The 20,139-nt window shown below is 37.6% G+C and overlaps 1 protein-coding gene across 3 annotated transcripts in view; it reads left to right on the plus strand.

The window, feature by feature from the left end:
• Nucleotides 1-20,139, plus strand: part of LOC147155722 (uncharacterized) — a 253,608-nt gene that overhangs the window by 101,370 nt on the left and 132,099 nt on the right. Inside the window, exon 6 of one of the 3 annotated variants that reach the window (XM_086065614.1) lies at nt 10,073-10,193. The exons of the other annotated variants lie outside the window; for them this stretch is intronic. Coding sequence (XP_085921740.1) covers nt 10,073-10,193 — 121 coding nt within the window. The remainder of the gene's footprint in view (nt 1-10,072; nt 10,194-20,139) is intronic. 3 annotated transcript variants of the gene reach the window in all.

Genomic DNA, 20,139 nt, shown 5'->3' on the forward strand with positions numbered 1-20,139 from the left:
TAGAAAAGTCACATTTATTCCCTCCCTTTAGTTTAATAGTGGAGTGATACCGGTACTGTATTGTGGGAAACCCTTCGCATCCAAGTTATCACATACAGAAATACAGAAAGCTATTTTGTATGCATCTGATCCAGAGCTGACGATAATTGGCAGTCTCTCCTTGAATGATTGCGTTATTTCATTTCTCCTCTCGGCTATTTCACGTACCCCTGGGAGCACTTCAGACTCTGTGTCAGTCATAGGCCCCCACTCTGTAGGACAGAGAGGGCCTGCGGTATAGGTGTCCTCATCTGCTTAGCTATTTTTCTGAAGTTCGATAATGGGCCATCATAGTGTCTCCTGGTGCATAATGAGGCATTGAGTGAAAATGCCATTGCGTTTTTTTTTTTAATGCCCATAATGAATTCATTCTCCCTATGTTGAAGCTAGTTCCTAAAAACTTATTCTGAAGGACCCAGGTGCCGTCAAACAGCTTTCATATTTGTATTTTGGGAGAATTTTTTTTTTTAATTCAGAAGAAATAATTGAGAGAAATATCACTTGTGGTGTAGCTCGACAAAACACTCATGTCTCGTGATAGATTTTCCTGACCTCATTTGACTTCTTGCAGATAAATAAACATTTGTAGGAGGCGCAATTGAGCCATTTTTTTTCAAAATGACTTAAGAAATCTCAAAAATCTAGATTTTTTTTGCCAGGCCTGATGTATGTACAAAGTTTCATGAGGTTCCACCCAGGTTTAGACCCTCGAAAACAGCATTGTTGTTGTTTGTAAACGGCAACAGCGTGCAACGAAATAAACAGCTTTCAATAACTTATTATCTTAAAAATCTTTAGATGAAACATGCAAAATTTGAAGACAATCTGATAAAATCCCTCGGAGGAGTTTGTTAAAATATGACTTCTATGAAAAGGCCACAAACAACAAATTCCAAAGTAAAATCAAAATGGAGCACTTTCTGGTAGGTTAAGCATATGGCTCCAAAATACTTTTTTGTAGGTCGTAGGCTGTTATATATTGCTTCCCAATTTTTGTAGATCTAGGTTAAGCCCGTACCATGCCAGGGTTCACTCTAGGTCACAGCATTTCCTAAACATTCTCAGAACAGTCTTATCCATTCTCAAACAGTCTTAATGGTCTTTGTCACAAGAACATTTTGAAGATGTTTAACATTTTCTTGTGACTAGAAAGAACATTAAGACTGTTTATGAAACTATTACAATAATTTAGAGAACATTTAGGGAACGCTGTGACCCTGAACGAATCCTGTCGAGACATCAACATTCTTTACCGTCTCCAATGTTCGCCCCTCAGTGGGAAACGGGCTTTAAACGTACAACCGAGAATGCTGCATTAAGAAGGAATTTTAAAAAGCTGAATTTTATGCCAGAGATTATTTAGTATGCGGAAAAGTCTAGATTCGATCGAAGATCGTAAGACTCAGCGTGTGTGTAAAGTTTGGTGAGTTTTCGTTGATGTTTAGTCTCTCAAAACAATTTGCGGACACAAATCTAAATATAGTTGTCGCCTCTTGGGCCCTAAAAAATCAGTTATTATGCAAAACAGCACTGGTAAAACAAATAACAGAAATGCTGACATTATGACGGCAAGCACAGAACAGTCACGTTTTTGTGCAACAAGCATAGGATTCCCAATTTTGTTGGTTTCCTTCCACCTATTTTTATTCTAATTTTCAAGAAATGCGAAAATAAAGCTGAAATTCGAAAAAAGGGCTCCAAATTTGCAAAAACGTTTTTACGCTTGGAAGGGGTGGATTTTGAAGCGTATCAAAAAAAAAAGGAAAATTAGAATTTTGGCTACGGAAACAGGTTTTGCGGATAAACGCTGACAAGACCGGATACACGTCGCACGTTTTGACCGGATATCACGTCACACGTACATTTGCAGTCCCAAAGCAATGGCGGACGATTAATTTGGTATGTTTGGGGGGTCGACAAAACAGAAATCTTTTTGGAATATTTTAAAGAAGTGAATATAAATGCAATTTTAGATGCTACGGTTTGTAAAGAATTACAAAAACAAACTCATACGACGTCATCGCATGGCGCAGTCGCTTCCTGTTTCTTCTTCTTCTTTTAAAGTACTGGATGATCCCATCTCTATGGGGTATACCGCCACCTACAGCGGCGGAGTCCCCTCTCAAAGTTCGCAATAGAAAAACTGACGGAAACGGGCCTAAGTCACACGTCCGTTTTGCTTATTTTCAGTAAATTTGCTTAAAAAATTCGAAACAATTGAATGGAAACCAGACTAATGTTGTCAACACTGCTGCATGGACAAATATGCTATTAAGGCTTGAGTAAAGTAGCTACAGTATTTAGTGCCAGTGTGCAATGAGGCCAAAGGTTCCTAATGTGACCCATGTTCATTATCCTGAATTGAACTTCATTCTTGACAAGATTGTGCATGAGGTGGGGCTTGATTAAGTATGTTTTTTTTTTTAATAGGAAAAGCAATATTGTAAGAAACAGGTGCCAATCAAAGTGGCTGGAATCATCACTAATGTATACGTCACCCTATATTGTATGTGACAAATTGCCTACCTTGCATAATGGACCTCAATCTGTCTATCAGGCAATCCGCAAATCACTGGCTAATATTTCATGATCAGCTGCCGGTCTGCTCCTTGCCTGTCCCCGCGCCGACATGTCAAGCGAGAGCCAAGAAAAGACTGAGAGGTATCGGAGAAGGTGTTGTCACTATGCGGACGGGAGGTTTGAGTGTACACGGGGTACGTGACAGAAATAGCGTGAGCCTTCTGCCAAGGGAGAAATCATTGCGCTTATTTGACTGTGGCGGAGTATGATTGCAGTCAGAAAATGTCAAGTCAGGAGCACGTGGGTCACTGAACAGTGGCCAAATCTTTTGCCAAAATTGTAGTGAGTTGACCAATTCACAGGTGGCAAATCCAGGTCCAGAAAGTAAAAACCCTGCCACAGTTTGGCTTTAGCCCCAGGTGCTAGCTAGTGAGCTACCTAGCTAGCTCCTCGCGTGCGCATTTACTTGCTAGGGTGCTAGCTAGCTAGTACAAGGGGCTAAAGCCAAACTGTGGCAGGGTTTTTACTTTCTGGACCTGGATTTGCCACCTCTGTACAGTTACTTGAGGATAATTAATATTCGTAAATTGGACCCTGACAGAAAGTGGAAGAAAAAAAGTTTATTTCTAAAATTGAATTATATTTATTCACCATGAGACATTTTGTTATTATTTTAGTCGCATATAGTTTTTGTTTTGTTTTAACAAGCTTTGCTGTGGGCCACTGAAAATTATTGGTGGTCCGCAATTGGCCCCCGGGCCATACTTTGGACACCACTGATTTAATTGTTTAAATGCACCATTTTCAAGCATTCTTGACATAGAAGTAAATTAGTCAGTGTTGGCATGCTGGAAAACAAAATACAGTACATAAAGTGTACATAAAGGACTCAGTTAAGAACCAATCACAGCTCAGCTTGCGAACGTCACAAAACAGATGAGCTGTGATTGGTTCTTATCTGAGATACGATTACATGCTTTTTTCCTTTTCAGTCGACAGCTCGTGGCAAAATTAGTTTTTTAAAGGTGTGAAAAATAATGAAGCTAACAACAAGTCGAATATCCCTTTAAATACCTCCCAACTTTCTTACAAGTAAAAAGCCCGATATATTGTTGTTGTTTTGTTTTTAAACTGCAGCTCTGTGCACATGTGCACTAATTTGATGGCCAATTTTGGGACGTACAATCCAGTGCCATTTCCCCTTACATGCTTGTGTAACCCACGCACGCCACACTGCCTTACTTGCTTAACTTAAGCTCCTCAATTATTTAGGCCCGGATCAATACTCTGCACACTCGTGTAAGGAAAATGCAGGGGAGAGAAACACATTTAAGCTGGATCAGGATTATGGATTTGTATTAATTTATGTGTGGCCGCTCAAGCAAGAATCAGTGGAAAATAGGGAGAAATTCAGCTAAGGGGGGAAAGTTTGAACTCTGCCAGTTTAATGAACATACACTGCTGCGTTTATCCTAATTTACTTTCAACTTTTAACAAGATCTGTGTTGCATACTGGTCACACATCGATGACACCATGCTTAATGAGAGATGTCAATAATAGTATGTTTTGAATTTGGAAGGCAGGAACATTTCTCGGGATTGTTGCGATCTATGCTTATAGCTTGGCTCCCCCTAGTGTTGGTTTTAAGAAGCACATGCTCAACATGGCACACATCCGCATTTGCTCTTCATTCTGACTTCTGCAAAATTCGAACAGACTCACTCAAGATAGTGCCTTTTGCGATTGGATGTCATTTGAGTATGTTTGGCATCCATGCATCATACTTTAAACATTTTAGCGCTCTGTTCCAGAGAAAACACAAATGATTAAAGGAAAAAAAACAAAAATGAAAAAAATAATCACAGTGAGAGGGTTTCAAAATAGCGCACGTTAAACACACGACTGGGATATCGTGTAATTTGAAAAAAGAAAAAGAAAAAAAAAGGAGTGGTTAAATTATAGAGTTCATCTCCATAGGAGAAAATACAATACCACCTAAATCTGTGGCAAGAAGGTTCGGTGAACTAACAGACCCCTCACACGTCACACGCCATTTTGCATTCGGCAAAAAAAAAAAAAAAAAAAAAAAAAAATACACAATAGAATTCTGAAAGCGCATTAAAAGTACAACATTGTAAAACCAAGTTTAAAAACCTGCTGCACTGCCATATAAGGCAAAGTCTAATCGTGTTTAACAGTAAAGGCCATTGAAGCGTAAGATTTAATAAGCCATCATACACTCGAGTCTGTTGAATGCATTACATCAAAGCCAAGGGTGCGAGTGTTACGTTACCCTTTGAAACAGACGCGGGTCGCATCCCTTTCCAATCAGATTGGCCGCTCTTTTGCGGGGCGGATGGCTTGGGTATGATTGATTACATGCATGCTCAGAGTGGACCATGATGGATGAGAGTGTGCTGTTTACCTGCCCGTTCATCAGATTATACTGTTAACCTTTTTTTTTTTTTTTTTTTTTTCGAACAACGGGAGATGAGATCACATTTAAGTGGCACCATTCCATCAGCACTGACTGCATTAAGCTAGAAGAAGCTTTCAGAAGTAATTCACATTAATGCCAAGTACATGTCCGTGGTCTGAACATCAAACAGAAGCACTATGTTATTCCTATTTTTTATTTATTCCTTCCATTGTTTTGACATGCTTCTCCTTCTACATACTTCATTCGATTCACATGATTTCAATTTCACGGGGGTGGGGGGGGGGGGGGTGGGGGTCTTCTATTTTATTTATTGCACAAATTCACAGTTTTCCCATAATTTAACATTTTTCACCTAAAAATTACCCATTCATTTGAATAGGGGTATATTCATTTTCATTGGCACATTCAAAATAACAGATGCAGATACTTCACATTTGAAATTCAAATCATTCAGCATTTTCAATTCACCTTAAAAATGATAATTTTCAACATGCCAAAATTCTGCACGTACAAAATGTTTTTTTTTTTTAACCAAAACATTCTCAAAATAGGACATGTTCTACATTATTCACTCTTACCTCAACATTACTTGACTGATTCAAACTATACACTTCAACATGCGCAGATCATTCAAGCATTCATTTATTAGTCCCATTTAGAAAATCCACAACATGTTCCAAAGCCCCAAATTCCAAATATTTACATATTCACCTTCAGTTTCCACAATTTTAAACCACTCCAACTTGAACATGTCATTTAGTATAATTCCATGTCATTCAATATCATTCCGAATCATTCCAAATTATTTTAAATGCATCAATGCTTTTTTTTTTTTTTTTTTTTTAATTCAGCCTTCACTCTTAATTTTTCGAGAATTTGCAGTAGCTTTTATGACAATAATTTGTTAAAATTGACCTTTACAGTTATTAAAAGTTACATAAACGAGGGTTGGATATTTCCTTTCAGAGGCCAACCATCATCTTCACCTTCTACTGTAGTTCACCCTTTGACTACTTGCTGATTTAATATGCAGATAATGTACATAACAGACAGAAGGTTCATCCAGTCAATTTCCGAGATGATTTCCCCTCCTCGCCCAAGTACCTGCCGTTTCAAAAACTGGCATGCCTGCGTCGATCTGAATGGCCAATGTCCATTGTCACTGACTTTTTTCGCTCCTGTCGCTTCAAGCTATATAATTCCCTGGAGGGGTTGTCATGGCCGCATAATAATACACCTAACATTCTCAGCCATCACATCAGAATTTCAGACTGATATATATATATATATATATACATATACATATATATATATATTAATAATAAAGAGCAATGATGATGACATTACCGAATGAAGAAGAAAAATAACAATAAAAAATTCAGATTGACGTCATCGCCTCACATATAATCACTGCCATGCAGGCATGTGTACCCTCTGGCTTTTGGAAATAGAATATCTACTGTAAATTTGAGCTTCTAAATCCTTTAATGTTGTTGGTACAGCACACCATGACAGCTTTACACATGGATCATAGGCTTAAAGCAAACACATGAATGATTAATGACGGCAGTGCAAAAATATTCTGCAGAAATTGTTTAGCCTTGTGTTTTCTTAAAAAATGACCTCATATTCCATAGCGGAAAAGCTCAGGCCCTGCATTTAACTCATTCACTGCCATTGACGGCTATAGACGTCAAAAAAGAATTTTTAGTGTCACATTTTTCCACACTTTTGTTAACAAGAGTATGAAAACCTAGATTTTTTTGTATTGTACATTTAGAACAGATATACAATTTGTGATGCGATTAATTATAATTAAAAATTCTAATCGCCCCTAATAAAAAAAAAAGAAGAAAAGATTATAAAAATTAGGGGCGTCAGACGATTAAATTTTTGAAAATTGTAATTAAGCGATTAATCACAAATTTTACATCTGTTATAAATGCTCAATAAAAAAAATTCTAGGTTTTCATATTCTTGTTAACAAAAGTGGGAAAAATGTGAAACTAATATAGTTCAAATGAATTTTTGACGTCTATAGCCGTCAATGGCAGTGAATGAGTTAACAGTACATTGTGGCTTTTTGCTTATCCGGAATCAGGCTCGACTGTAATATATTTCGTCCTACCAGTAACCACACGCAGCAACCACAGTGTCTTCATCTTTGCTTTAGTTTGTCAGTTCAAAGCTTGCATGTGTTGCCCACAAGGAGTGACATACAAGCTATACAGCATGTCATTTCTTTAATGTTGAGCAAGTCAATCTTCCAAGAGGGAAGCAAGCCGGCCGAGCGGTGTGTTGTTTTTGGCAGGATGACTTACATTTGGAGGAATGATTAAGGTTCATGCCATCTAGAGTAGCAATTCTGACAAACACTTTATTTTTGTTCAAGCACCAACTTTCTCACATTTCTTTGTGGTCAACCCACTTTTTCCACATGTTTGAAATCTCTTAATTGTATGTAATGTATGCTAGCAATGTGTTATTTTAAGAGATTGGAGAGTGTATTTCAGGAATGTTATAAACAACTATTTGTGGTAGAGACACTAGAGGTACACCCAAGATGGAATAATACTGCTGCTGTTGGGTTTTGCTACCATCTAGTGGCTGTGGAGAAATATGCAGCATGGTTAAAGCCATGGATACTATCACACAAAGTACAATAATAGTACCTATTCAGTTTGATTTGCTTTCAAATGATTTGCATGTTGACTTTTGGTAACTATGAATACAGTTTATGAATCTTTAATTTACCACATAGTTACAGAAATGTGGCAAATTTTCCCTCATTTTAAAATAATGTCAATTAAATAAGGCAAAAGGGTGAAGCGTGATTTCCTCCCCCATTTGCAAGCATGCATGTTAAGTTAATTGTCGACTGTTATATTTGTAAATGGGTGCACTGTAACATTGGTGTTTAAATAGCAACAACAAAAAAAACAATAATAATGACAATACTCTTACTATTACTACCAGTAATAATAGTAACTAACAATAAACAGCCAAAACAAAATCTATCTATCTATCTATCTATCTATCTATCTATCTATCTATCTATCTATCTATCTATCTATCTATCTATCTATCTATCTATCTATCTATCTATCTATCTATCTATCTATCTATCTATCTATCTATCTATCTATCTATCTATCTATCTATCTATCTATCTATAAGATTTGAGTGTGAGTTCAGTAGTCATCAGTGACATCAATAATTCTTTCATGGAATTTTAAGGAAAATGCTATATTGGATATATAAATGTCTTTCTAAAAAAAAAAAAAATTGTTATTGTTTGTTTTTGCAAATTTGATAAAACCACTTCATTGTATGTTGCTCGCAGTTTCACTATATTAAACTTAATGAAGTTACTGGCTACAGCATACTGTAATTAACACAATTGCTCAGCCTGCATTTGAGTTACAATTCTAGGCTCTGCTATAAATTTAAATGTTAATGTTAATACATGACAATCGAATTAGCATTAAATGCATTCCATTATACTTGGTACAAGCAGGAGTTAATGAAACATATCTGTCCTATTAAGCTAATTGACGGTACAAAATGATCACTCTAGACTAAAATGCACTGAAAACTAACATCAATATTCTCTCCTCATAAGACAATTGTTGGAGTAAACCTAATTAAGCGGAAACATGGTGCCACACGGTGTCAGCCACGCCAGACAATTTGGAACTTACACCCCTCAGGAGACCAATTTTCTGTTTGCCATTTCACATGCCTCATCCATCACAACGTGGTGCCAGAGGCCAGTTGTTAGTGAGCACTGACCCTTAGTCATTCGCTGTCCCGGCTGCTCTCCTCTGGGAGGGTCAGTCACCATCATGAGACATCGGTATTCCTGCCTAGTCCGGCCGATCGAAAGATTGTACGTCGCTGCAGGATGAGGGCGAGGTCGCAAGCCTCTCGGTTGTGAATACTCGATGCAAACGTTGCCACTTAAATGTTTTAAATGAGCTTTTTGCTTGTTCAGAAATGGGACCAGCAATGAGCAAACTGCTAAGTTACCAAATACACACACACACACACACACACATATATATATATATATATATATATATATATATATATATATATATATATATATATATATATATATATATATTAGGGGGTGTTAGAAAAAATCGATTCGGCAATATAGCAATTCTCGAATCGATTCGATATGTGTCCGAATCAATTTTTTATGGGAATATTCAACAAAATGGATTCATATATATATATATATATATATATATATATATATATATATATATATATATATATATATATATATATATATATATATATATATATATATATATATATATATATATATATATATATATATATATATATATATATATATATATATATATATATATTAGGGTTGTCAGGCGATTAAAATTTGTCATCATAAATATATATATATATATATATATATATATATATATTAGGGTTGTCAGGCGATTAAAATTTGTCATCATAATATATATATATATATATATATATATATATATCAACCATGTCAACTGTAGGGGCTTTAAAAAAAAAAAATAGTTTATGACTTGAAACTTTATACTGCATAATGACAAGTGGTTGATTTAAAGTGACGTTAGCATACCAGCAGGCACGTGACAAACGTCTTGTAAACGGTGTTATTTACAACTGTTTTCAACCGAGATGACTTGTGTTCAATCTGGTTTATGATCGATGTGTCATTCAGAGTTCATGCCAGGCACTGACATCATTTTGGGGGCAATGATAAAAGAATGACGCGGAATAATCAAATCCTCTCTGTGTTCAGTACACAGCTTGACCTATACTTTTATGAAAGTTTAATGTGTAACACATTTAAGTGGTTTGAATTGAATTTAGTGTTGTGTATTTCTGACTTGGTAAATAGCATCGCGACCAATGAGAAGATAGATATTTCAAGTCGTCGGTCCTAAATGAAGGGTGATGGAGTCCGGTTCCATTATATATATGATCTCATCAGCAGCAGCCATCCTCTGTGATCATCTGATGATAGGAAACCTTCCTCTGAGTGCCTGTAATTTTACATTATTTAATAGGTGCTTTCAAGCCGGACGTTCTTGTGCGACATCCTCTTCAAGCCTGCTGATATTCTCTTCACATCATGCATGAATATAAAGAGAAACATGATGATGGCCAGGGATGGATGCCATGGAACTGGTAAGAAATTGAAATGAGCCTCCTGAGCCAGTCATGAAAGAATTTGAACCTTTTTTTTTTTTCATTTAAGCCCCCACTTATTTATGCCCCATTCTTACGTACTGTTCTGTTTTTGCAGTCTTTCTGCAGAAGCAATTGCCCTCCGGGGATTAATGATGGAATAACGTTGAAGTTGAAGCTGATTTATGTGTTTGCATTTAGTATTTACTGCCTTATATATCTTCCACCATTTATGACCATCTTTTCCATCTCCATGCCTCCATCCAAGCCTAAATCTCACTAATTACACACCAACAGAGAGTTGTGTTAAGTGACATGCGGCAGCAAGCGTCGTTTGCCTGACTCGTATTATATAATAAGACACATATTATATTTTTTAATCATAACTACACTGCTTACCTATGTTTATGGTGGTTCCGGTGCGGAAAATCCATAGACTTCAATACCGTGATGAAAAATGTGAATAAAAAATAGTAGTAAAAAAATGCACAGTATTTATATCTAAGTTTTCATACTCATAAAACATAACATAAAAGTGGGGAAAAAAACTAATACAAATATGGCTGCATCTTTTACTCATTGATACAGTAATTTCATAACAAGAATATAGCAAAGTTGAATCGTTATTCACAAATCTGTTTAAAACAGTGGGTAAAAGAGCTTTTTGCAACATGGTTGATCTCTTATACTCTGCTGCCACCTGCTGGCCGTTTTTTTAATAACTACCATTGCTTCAAAGCTGCATCAAAGCCTTCTCTATGCTCTAGAATTAAAAAAACAACATAAACAACATATAAATACGTTTTTGGGACACTTAGAACATTTAAAATAGAAGGTATTAATACGTTTTTTTGGAGCAAATGAGTTTAAATATGTGCCACTTGGCCCGGTAAATGTTACCTACGCTAACACAATTGTGAAGTCACAAGTACAGTGAATATTTGTATGCAAAGCACTTCTGGTCAATAAATAAAAACAAAAAGAAATGAAGGACGGTAAGTACGATGAAAACTGGTGCGCCACCTTGTGCGAGTGACGACATTTTTCATACAGTGTTGCACAATCGCATTCATTGCGGGCCGCTTAAACCGAGGGGCCGCCTGTCATTTATTTTTAACTAGCTGTCCGACCCTTTTTTTTTTCTTTTTTTTTTAAGAGGCACTCGTATACATCGCAGTAGCCAACCGTGATGGCAGCTGCGGCCTCTGGCTAGCAGCGCCACCTTTTGTGATGAGCCCTTGGAAACGATTATTACCACAATGGCAGAAAAAACGTAAATGGGCCTTTAATTGTCTCTCTTTGGTATGAGGTTCGGTCAACACATCTTGTATAAAGACAAAAACAAAATTATAATTGTATAATTGATTGGATAGATGCATTCGAAATGTCAGCTGACATGGTTCCCTCTACCTGCTGAGAGAGGCCACATAGACTGAGGCACTGATCATTAGTGTGACCCCCCTCTGACACGGGCATGCCTCCTTACCACCTCCTTGCCTTCATCTTCCTCCTTCTTTGCTTCCCCATGTGTCACGTTATCCCTTTTACCCCCCATCAGGTTCCCTCTAATATGGCCATTATTATTGGCCGATGACAACAGGCAATCAGGCCATTTTAGCCACAGGAACTTTATAACTCAGGTGTTACTGGTATGTGCTCGTGCACTTTTGACACGGGGTGATTGGAAGCTAAAATGAAATCCCTGCCAATGGGCCTTTGAAAGCCCTAAAAGCTGAAAGCCCACAAGATGAGAACTGCATTTATCACGGCAGTAAACTATAGCTGACACGCAACCCTAAGGTAGTTCCGACCGAGCAATCTGATCGGTCAACTTGACACTTAGTAGACACTCAGCATGGTAGCAAACCTCGCTGTGCTCAGATGAGAAAGCCTGTCATCGCTATAAACATCACCGCACCGTTGATTGGAACACACCGTGATGTTGTTTGTGCTGCGCATGTTTTATGTAATGCTGCGATGAGAGATACTTAGATTGGATTTCACTTTCTGGTGTGGAATTGCACTTCGACATATAGTCAGAAGAGTTGATAATATTTTGCTTCTTATTGTGATTTTATCTCTCTCTATCTCTGTCTGTCTGTCTTTCTGCTAGCTAGCTATCGGTGTCTGTCTGTCTATCTATCTATCTATCTGTCTATCTGTCTACCTATCGGTCCATCTATCTGCTAGCTTGCTAGCTAGCTAGTTGGCTATCAATATCTAGCTAGCTATTGGTATCTATCTATCTATCTATCTATCTATCTATCTATCTATCTATCTATCTATCTATCTATCTATCTATCTATCTATCTATCTATCTATCTATCTATCTATCTATCTATCTCTTTTATCGCTCTCTCTCTCTCTCTCTCTCTCTCTCTCTCTCTCTCTCTCTCTCTCTCTCTCTCTCTCTATCTATCCATCTAAAATTTAAATTTTTAGGTCTATACTGATTATTTCACTGCCAATATTGTGTATTCAAATGTTGGTTAACTGTTTTGGTCCACTAGCTTGGATACAAAAGTCATTTAGCAGTCATGTTCCAGAGAAATCCACACCGACATTTTTTTACATGAACCTTACAAATTGTGTGGCCTGCGCCATATCACTGTCAGTAGTTATATGCATTCCAGTCCAGTTGCTATTATGTTCCTTATCAGAGAGAGAAGGTCAGATATTTAGTCTGTTCTCGCTCTAGCACACTTTGTTCTCCTCGTGGGTCTTTTTTCAGATCTCAGTCCAGTCACATTGCCCCCCTGCAGGCTCCATTGAAGGAAGACAGACACTGGAGCTTAAAAGAAACCTTGATATGAAAATGGAGGTTCCCTTGTTAATATGTGACCCAACGTCACACAAAGGAAGTAAAATACTATGTCGACTGGATGTAAGATCATGACATGATCACATGAAAATCTCCAATCATATTGTGCTTTGTTTTCATTTTCTTCTTCTTCTTTTTTTTCAAATCAAGCTTTTGTCTACATTGTCGCTGGTCCTTCCAGACTCATTACAGATTTCCCGCGATAAAGCGTACTTAACAAAAAAGTCTAGTTGTTTAAGTTGTGAATGGCATTTGATTACATCAAATGACTATGAAACATTTACATGATAGAGGGACTTGCTTTGGAAATGTTACAAGGAATTACTTGGGGCCCTGAGAACAGCAAATAGGCCGTTTGTTTTTGTTTCAAATCGGGCTGCTTTTTTTTTTTCTTCAGCTCCTTGTGACCTCGTCCCATAAATATTCTATGAAGCATTGACGCTTTCAAGCCATTAGGGGGCACTATGTTATTATGAAAAAAAAAAAGGAGCCTGAGACGGAAAATGCCTCTGGTCTATGCATAGTTGAAGAGTGCATCATGCGGTTGATAATATTTTTTATTAAAATGAAGTGAAAATTATTGCTTTGTCCATTGACCTTCATTCAAATCGAAGAGGGCAAATATCAAGATTTCAAGGGCCATATTATGTTTAATTCATATATTCAAAGGGCCAGACTGAACATGCAGCCGCCACCGCCATAAAATAGTTAAAAAAAATATATATATGTGTAAAATGAAAAACAAATATATTATAAATCATGTACAAAATTGTAATCTATTATGACATTTTGTATGCATTTTGTGCTCTTGAAATTTCCACATTGAGTCATATTTTTTTTTTCCAAACACTATTACATTACATGACCTTGGTAGTTTCATGCACATCTCTAGAGTTGCCATTCATCATTTTTTATTTTTTATTTTTTTTTAAACATGCATGTCATCCAGCAACACATTCAAACCTGCAGTCTGCTATGAAAATGCACAGTAGAAAGTTAGACCACCCCCACATTGACATCCTTTCAAATCTTCTGGATATGACACAATGATATTCATTGGTGAGTCCGAAAACACCAGATTTTCTCCTTCACACTTCGCATTTTTTCCCCTCCCACATAAACGTGTTGCTTGTAAATTGTCCGTCTTGGCTTATGTACGCTTTGCTTTTGATTCATCCCAAATTGTAATTAGGCTGAACATTCAGAACTGTATTTCTTTCGAGAAGAGATTTTCTCCAATGCACGATGGGGAAGTGTGCGCCGGACCACAAAGCTCAGGTAGAATCTGACCCAATTGCCTGTGATAGATCTCCATTTAAATGCAATCTGACATCTTTCTGCTTTACACGGTGACTATTAAAGTGGGATGAGGTCTCTGGGTAAATGTCTTCACATCACATCTCATCATTATTCCTACATTTATTAAATTAGGATGATTTATGGCTGGCGTGCACGGAACGCACTATATTACCTAAATGACCATTTAACTGAACACAGGAATTTCATTAACTTCTGACCTCCCGAGTACAGAGTGTGCCGCTTCAGTTTAGACAAAGAAAAGCGACCGCTTGACGTACGGCGTCAGTAGTTCTCACAGGTCAATGGTTTTGGTATGTGTGGTGAAATACTTTGATCATAACTGTAAAATCATACATTTAATTAAATAGCTCTAAGAACAAAAACAAAGATCAGAAACACGCAAGCCAACTGGGTCATATTTTTGGCAATTGCCGATGATGTATATCGCGTTTGGAGCTGGCTCATGCGCTCACCAGCCACAACACTTGTTGCTGTTACATACAAAAAAAATCTGTCTTCAAAATTTAAATTGTAGTTTGAGAGAACTGAGAACACTTTATAATGTTTTTGATAGTGTTTTTTATTGCTACATGAGGGGAAAATTGCAATGTCTTTCCGTGTGCTGCGACTGCAACAAAACATATCTTGTTGAAAGAAAACCTCAAACGCAGCGTCTAAAAATGATTAACAATAAAGAAATTCCAGTAAGAATATATTTTTTATTTTTATCTTTTTAATCCTGATATGGGATACACTGACTGCTTGTTGTTCAATGACTGTAAATTAATCATTTTTTTTAAACAACCTTTATTTATATAGAACCTTTAAAGATAAGTGTAAAATACTTGTTGTTTTTTTTTCGGGCAGTATTATCACTTTTGTCAGAATTATGAATTTAGAGAATAATAGGGAATAAAGTGAGAATCCTGCCACCCCCCTTCCCCCAACATTGGCCCTCATCTCTTCTGTAAATATTCATTTATATATTCATACTGGTAATTTATTTTTTATTTTAAAAAAAATATATATTTTATGGATTTTCCCCCCAATTTTTTTCTTTCTTTTTTTTGGTCATTAAAAAATAATCCGAAAAACTGGAGAAAAAAAATGATTGTCAAGCCTGAATCAACATCAGTGCAACCCAAAAATCTCATAACAGTTGAAGCCACCGGTAACCATCTTACGTTGCCATTTGCTATGCTCGCCTCGTCATGAATCACAATACTGAGATGATATAGTCTGAAGGGTCAATGCAAATGTACAGGGAATCTAATTACACAATATAGCGTAAAATAATTTAAAATAATTATAAAAACAGAAAATGTCAGTAACGGTGGCAACATAAGATGGCTGCCCTCTGGCATTCAAATTGTTAGTCCAGTAACATATACTGTACGTCCGGAGTTGCATCACATTGCATGAAGCCATTTTCTTCGACATGTTGCCTCATAGCCAAACTAGTTACTTACGGTCGGATGAAATTGCTTCGGTTGGCGTCACTCGTGGCTGAAGCGTGCTCGAACATGTTGCATGTGTAAATAATTCAAATATACATTGCAGCGATATTCGTGTGGCAACATGTGAAGGACATGCATTGCTGTTCTGTACCTCTGTGACTTTCCTCCCAATTCCCGAGTTGAAGAGAGCTGCAGATTCATACAATGAATATAAAGAACTGAGCATGCTGAGATGCATAAATGAATGAGAATGTTCCCCACACCGACCCAACATAATCAGCTAGCTATGTTCCTTGATTGTTCACAGCAGAGCCTCCTTTGAATTCAAAGTGGCCTTTTTAAAATCTATGCAATTCACCTGGGACCTCTGTTCGCGTGTGCGTGTGTGCGTGTTTGTGTGCGGATGCAAAAGGATGCGATTCGGAGACCTGCAGCGTCATTTTTCAGCCAGCTTGCAATGAGATTTGGTTAAGCCTGCCGGCGTGTCCCTTCCATGCCCCGGGGGTCATGTCGGATGGACAGGCTGGCTCGATATGTAAAACTGTTCCAGGAGTTGGGGTCGGGCGTGAGCTCGCCACCTCTCTCAGGGTGACACGCCGTATGTGTCACGTCGCGACTGCCCTTTGTTTTTGCCGTTAAGAGGTTATTCTTTCAAGCTCAATGTGAGACCAGTTGCACTGGAAACGGATAGTATGAAAAACGTTTGCATGTGAAGTGGGAGGCTGAATGAAAACTGTGGAATGAGTTGGAATGATATTGAATGGAATGCTGCACAGTAGTGATGGGAAAATGAAGCTTCATGAAGCACTTGTGATATTTTTTGACTCCCCTAGATGGTGCTCTTGGTTTAAATATAAAGGCTAGTGCAAAGGAAATTGATTACATTTCCACTGCATCTTTCAACCAAGAGTGGCATCTAGAGGAGTCAAAAAATATTACAAGTGCTTCATGAAGCTTCATTTTCCCATCACTACTGCACAGTGACCTGGGAAGAGCTGAACAGTTGGAAGTTGGAATGGTTTGAATTGGTGAATAAATGTAGAAGTTGTAGTGGAAAAAAACAGAAAGTGGTAAGGTGTTAAGAATCAAGTATTAAGTGAAATGAAGGAGTTAAATGTTTTGAATGTTACTTTAAAATGATGAAAATGTGTCATGTTGAATCTGCCATTGGGAATGAATGGGGGAAAGTTGGACTCAAAATAGGGAATTGTGGGTAAGGTGTGAATTTTGGGAATTGAAAAAAAGGAAGTGCACATGGCGTGAATATTTGGAATATTTTGAAATTCGAATGGACTTTGAAATTATGTAAATGTGTTATGTTGAATCTGGCATTGGGGATAAATGTGAAATAGTAGGATACAAAATCAGGAATTGTGGGTCAGGTGTGTATTTTAGGAATAGCAAAAATACATCTAATCATGGCTTGAATATTTGGAGTATGTTAAAATTGGAATGCAAAAAATCGGTTGAATTATGTGAATGGAGTAGGGTGTGAAGAATCAAGTAGAAAAATGGGGTAAGGTTTGAACAGTCAAGTAGGGAATCGACTAATAATCATTCCTAAAGTGAGATGAATGTTTGGAATGATGTAAATGGGAAACGTAGAATCTCCCATTAAGAATGAATGGGGGAAAAAAGGGTACAAAATCGGGAATTGTGGGTGAAGCGTGAATATTTGGAATAAACAAAATACACCAAATCATGGTGTGAATATTTGGAATATGTTAAAATTGGAATGACAAGAATCGGATGAATTATGTGGAAGTAGTTAGTGGGAGGAATACGTTTAATAATAAAGATAGAATAACAGATCTGCTTTATTATATATCTCTGCTCTTCATAGCCATGTGTGCATCCATGAGTCCGGAGTGCCCCCCCCCCCCCCTCCCCTCCTCTCCTCAGATACCTCCACCCTACTGTGCGGGTTGACAGCGCTGTTCATTCCACTTGGGGTGATGATGGAGATGTCATGAATTGTATTGGCAGCTGCCAATGCCGATGCAGCGTTTTGGAATGAACCAGTGTTTCACACAGTATCTTAATGTAATTTACAAGGCTCTCTGCTTCCTGGGCAGACTGGATGCTGCAGGGTCAGCCAAAGTCGAGGAAACAAAGTAAATATTACGGACAAGACGCCCTTCCGACGGTCATGTTTTAAAGACATTAAGTGAGAGTCAAGCAAGGGAAGTGATTGCATGCGATTTAGGATAAAATTACTTGTCAGATATAATGTATGAGTCTGGATTTGATTGCATTTATGTGGCAAGCAGTGAAAGCTCATGACATGAATAGAATAATAAAGCCCACGTATATAAATTGTTTCAATTTAGAAAGGCTGGGCATATACAAATATAGTGTTAATTAACTCATTCACTGCCATTGACGTCAAAAATTCATTTAAACTATTTCTATTAGTTTAACATTTTTTCCCCCACTTTTGTTAACAAGAGTATGAAAACCTAGAAACAAATGTTTATTGTACATTTAAAACAGATATAAAATTCATGATTAATCGTGAGTTAACTGTTGAAGTCATGTGATTAATTACAATTCAAAATTAGCAGCGTCAGGCAATTAAAATCGTAATTAATTGCATGACTTCATGAGTTAACTCACAATTAATCACAAATTTGATATCTCTTCTAAATGTACAATAAAAGGTTTTCATACTCGTGTTAGCAAAAGTGGAAAAAAATGTTAAACGAATAGAAATAGTTCAAATGAATTTTTGACGTCTATAACCGTCAATGGCAGTTAATGAGTTAAGAGCTGTCAAAATAATTCAGCCTTCGGAGGACCCAGCCGTGTGAGTTTGGACACAGGGTGTGTTTTTGCAATCGTTTCTGCTGCTGCCGGGTCGCATGCGACGCTCTTGCGCTATGTACTTCCACGAGCATAACATTACGTCGACCAATAAGATGAGCGGATTCTGTCTCGTCATACTTTGGAATGAATGTGCTGTCAGCTCATTGGTCACAGAGCAGGAGGTCCTTGGAACGTTACGGTAAGTACACTGTTTTTCATTAATTCCGTTGACATTTTAGGGATTCTCTCACGGGATTACGGGACAAAACGCGTTCCTTGACAACTCAATACGGAACGCGCACTTATCGCTGTAAATACGGGACGATTGCGTATTTCAAGGGACGGTTAGCAACCCGACATACAGTGTAAAATTGTGCAGTTCATGATTAGCTTGTTCAGACATCATATTGCTACAACTTGCATCCGATGCAAATTGCACCGCTTTCTTTTGAGTGATCCCTCATCTCATCTACAGCATATGCAAATTTTCATTAGCCATGAGCAATTGTCTGACAGGCTATAGGCAGTGCAGCAATCTTTTATTTATTGATTTTCTTCTTGATTGTTTGTAGTTCGTAAATCTTCCCGCGCATATGCTGTCCTTTCCCGCTGCCTTACTCCTTCCTTGCTTACATCAATTAGCGCAGGTGCTTTTAACAAGAGGCCTGACACTCCTCCATCTGTTTCAAGATAACTTGGGAGCTTTAAATTTTTGACCACTTTGCTGTTGTGACATGCGAAGTGTCACCCAGACAGGGAATAGCTGTTATTTACAGGTGTGGCATGCTGGGTGGTTTAGTATGCAGGCCGGCGTATCAGCGCAAATACAATTTCCTCTCAACAACAAGGTGATTTCCTCTTCAGGGAGCCGGCGTCGGCATGGCAGGAAAGCTGGCGGCGAGTGCGGCGAGCTGTTGAATTGTTCACTGAGTCCAAATAGATCAGATGACACAATGTTAGGTTTGTGGGTTTATTAGATTGCAGAGGGACATAATGGAGCTATCATCACTAGTTCTCTTTTTTCAGATGTAGCCAGTCAGCACTTCAATGTAATGGGGGACGCTCTAGGGGGAGGATGGTAGTGATGGGAAAATGAAGCTTCATGAAGCAACTTGTAATATTTTTTGACTCCTCTAGAAGCCACTCTTGGTTGAAAGATGCAGTGGAAATGTAATCAATTTCCTCTGCACTAGCCTTTATATTTAAACCAAGAGCACAATATTACAAGTGCTTCATGAAGCTTCATTTTCCCATCACTAGAGGATGGTGCAGTTTTGCAACCCATGTTTCACAAGATCTCCGTGGGTCTTTATGTGCGCATAAGCTTGGGCTGAAATGTTTTTGATTGCAGTGTACTTTTAAAGATTGCTTCTTAGGGTCATCACAAGGGACATAACAACTGAATAGAAACTATAAAGTAAGAATAACGAGACAATTTAAGAATGTCAAATATATCATCGTCATCATAAGGCACATAGCAACTGCACATCAATTACAAATGTCATGACAAGGGATATAGCAACTGCGTAGCAACTACAAAATAAGAATGACTAGACAAATTAAG

Source organism: Leptonotus elevatus, chromosome 21 (assembly GCF_054856555.1).
Source record: "Leptonotus elevatus isolate MCC_2025b chromosome 21, RoL_Lele_1.0, whole genome shotgun sequence".
NCBI classification, from domain to species: Eukaryota; Metazoa; Chordata; class Actinopteri; order Syngnathiformes; family Syngnathidae; genus Leptonotus; species Leptonotus elevatus.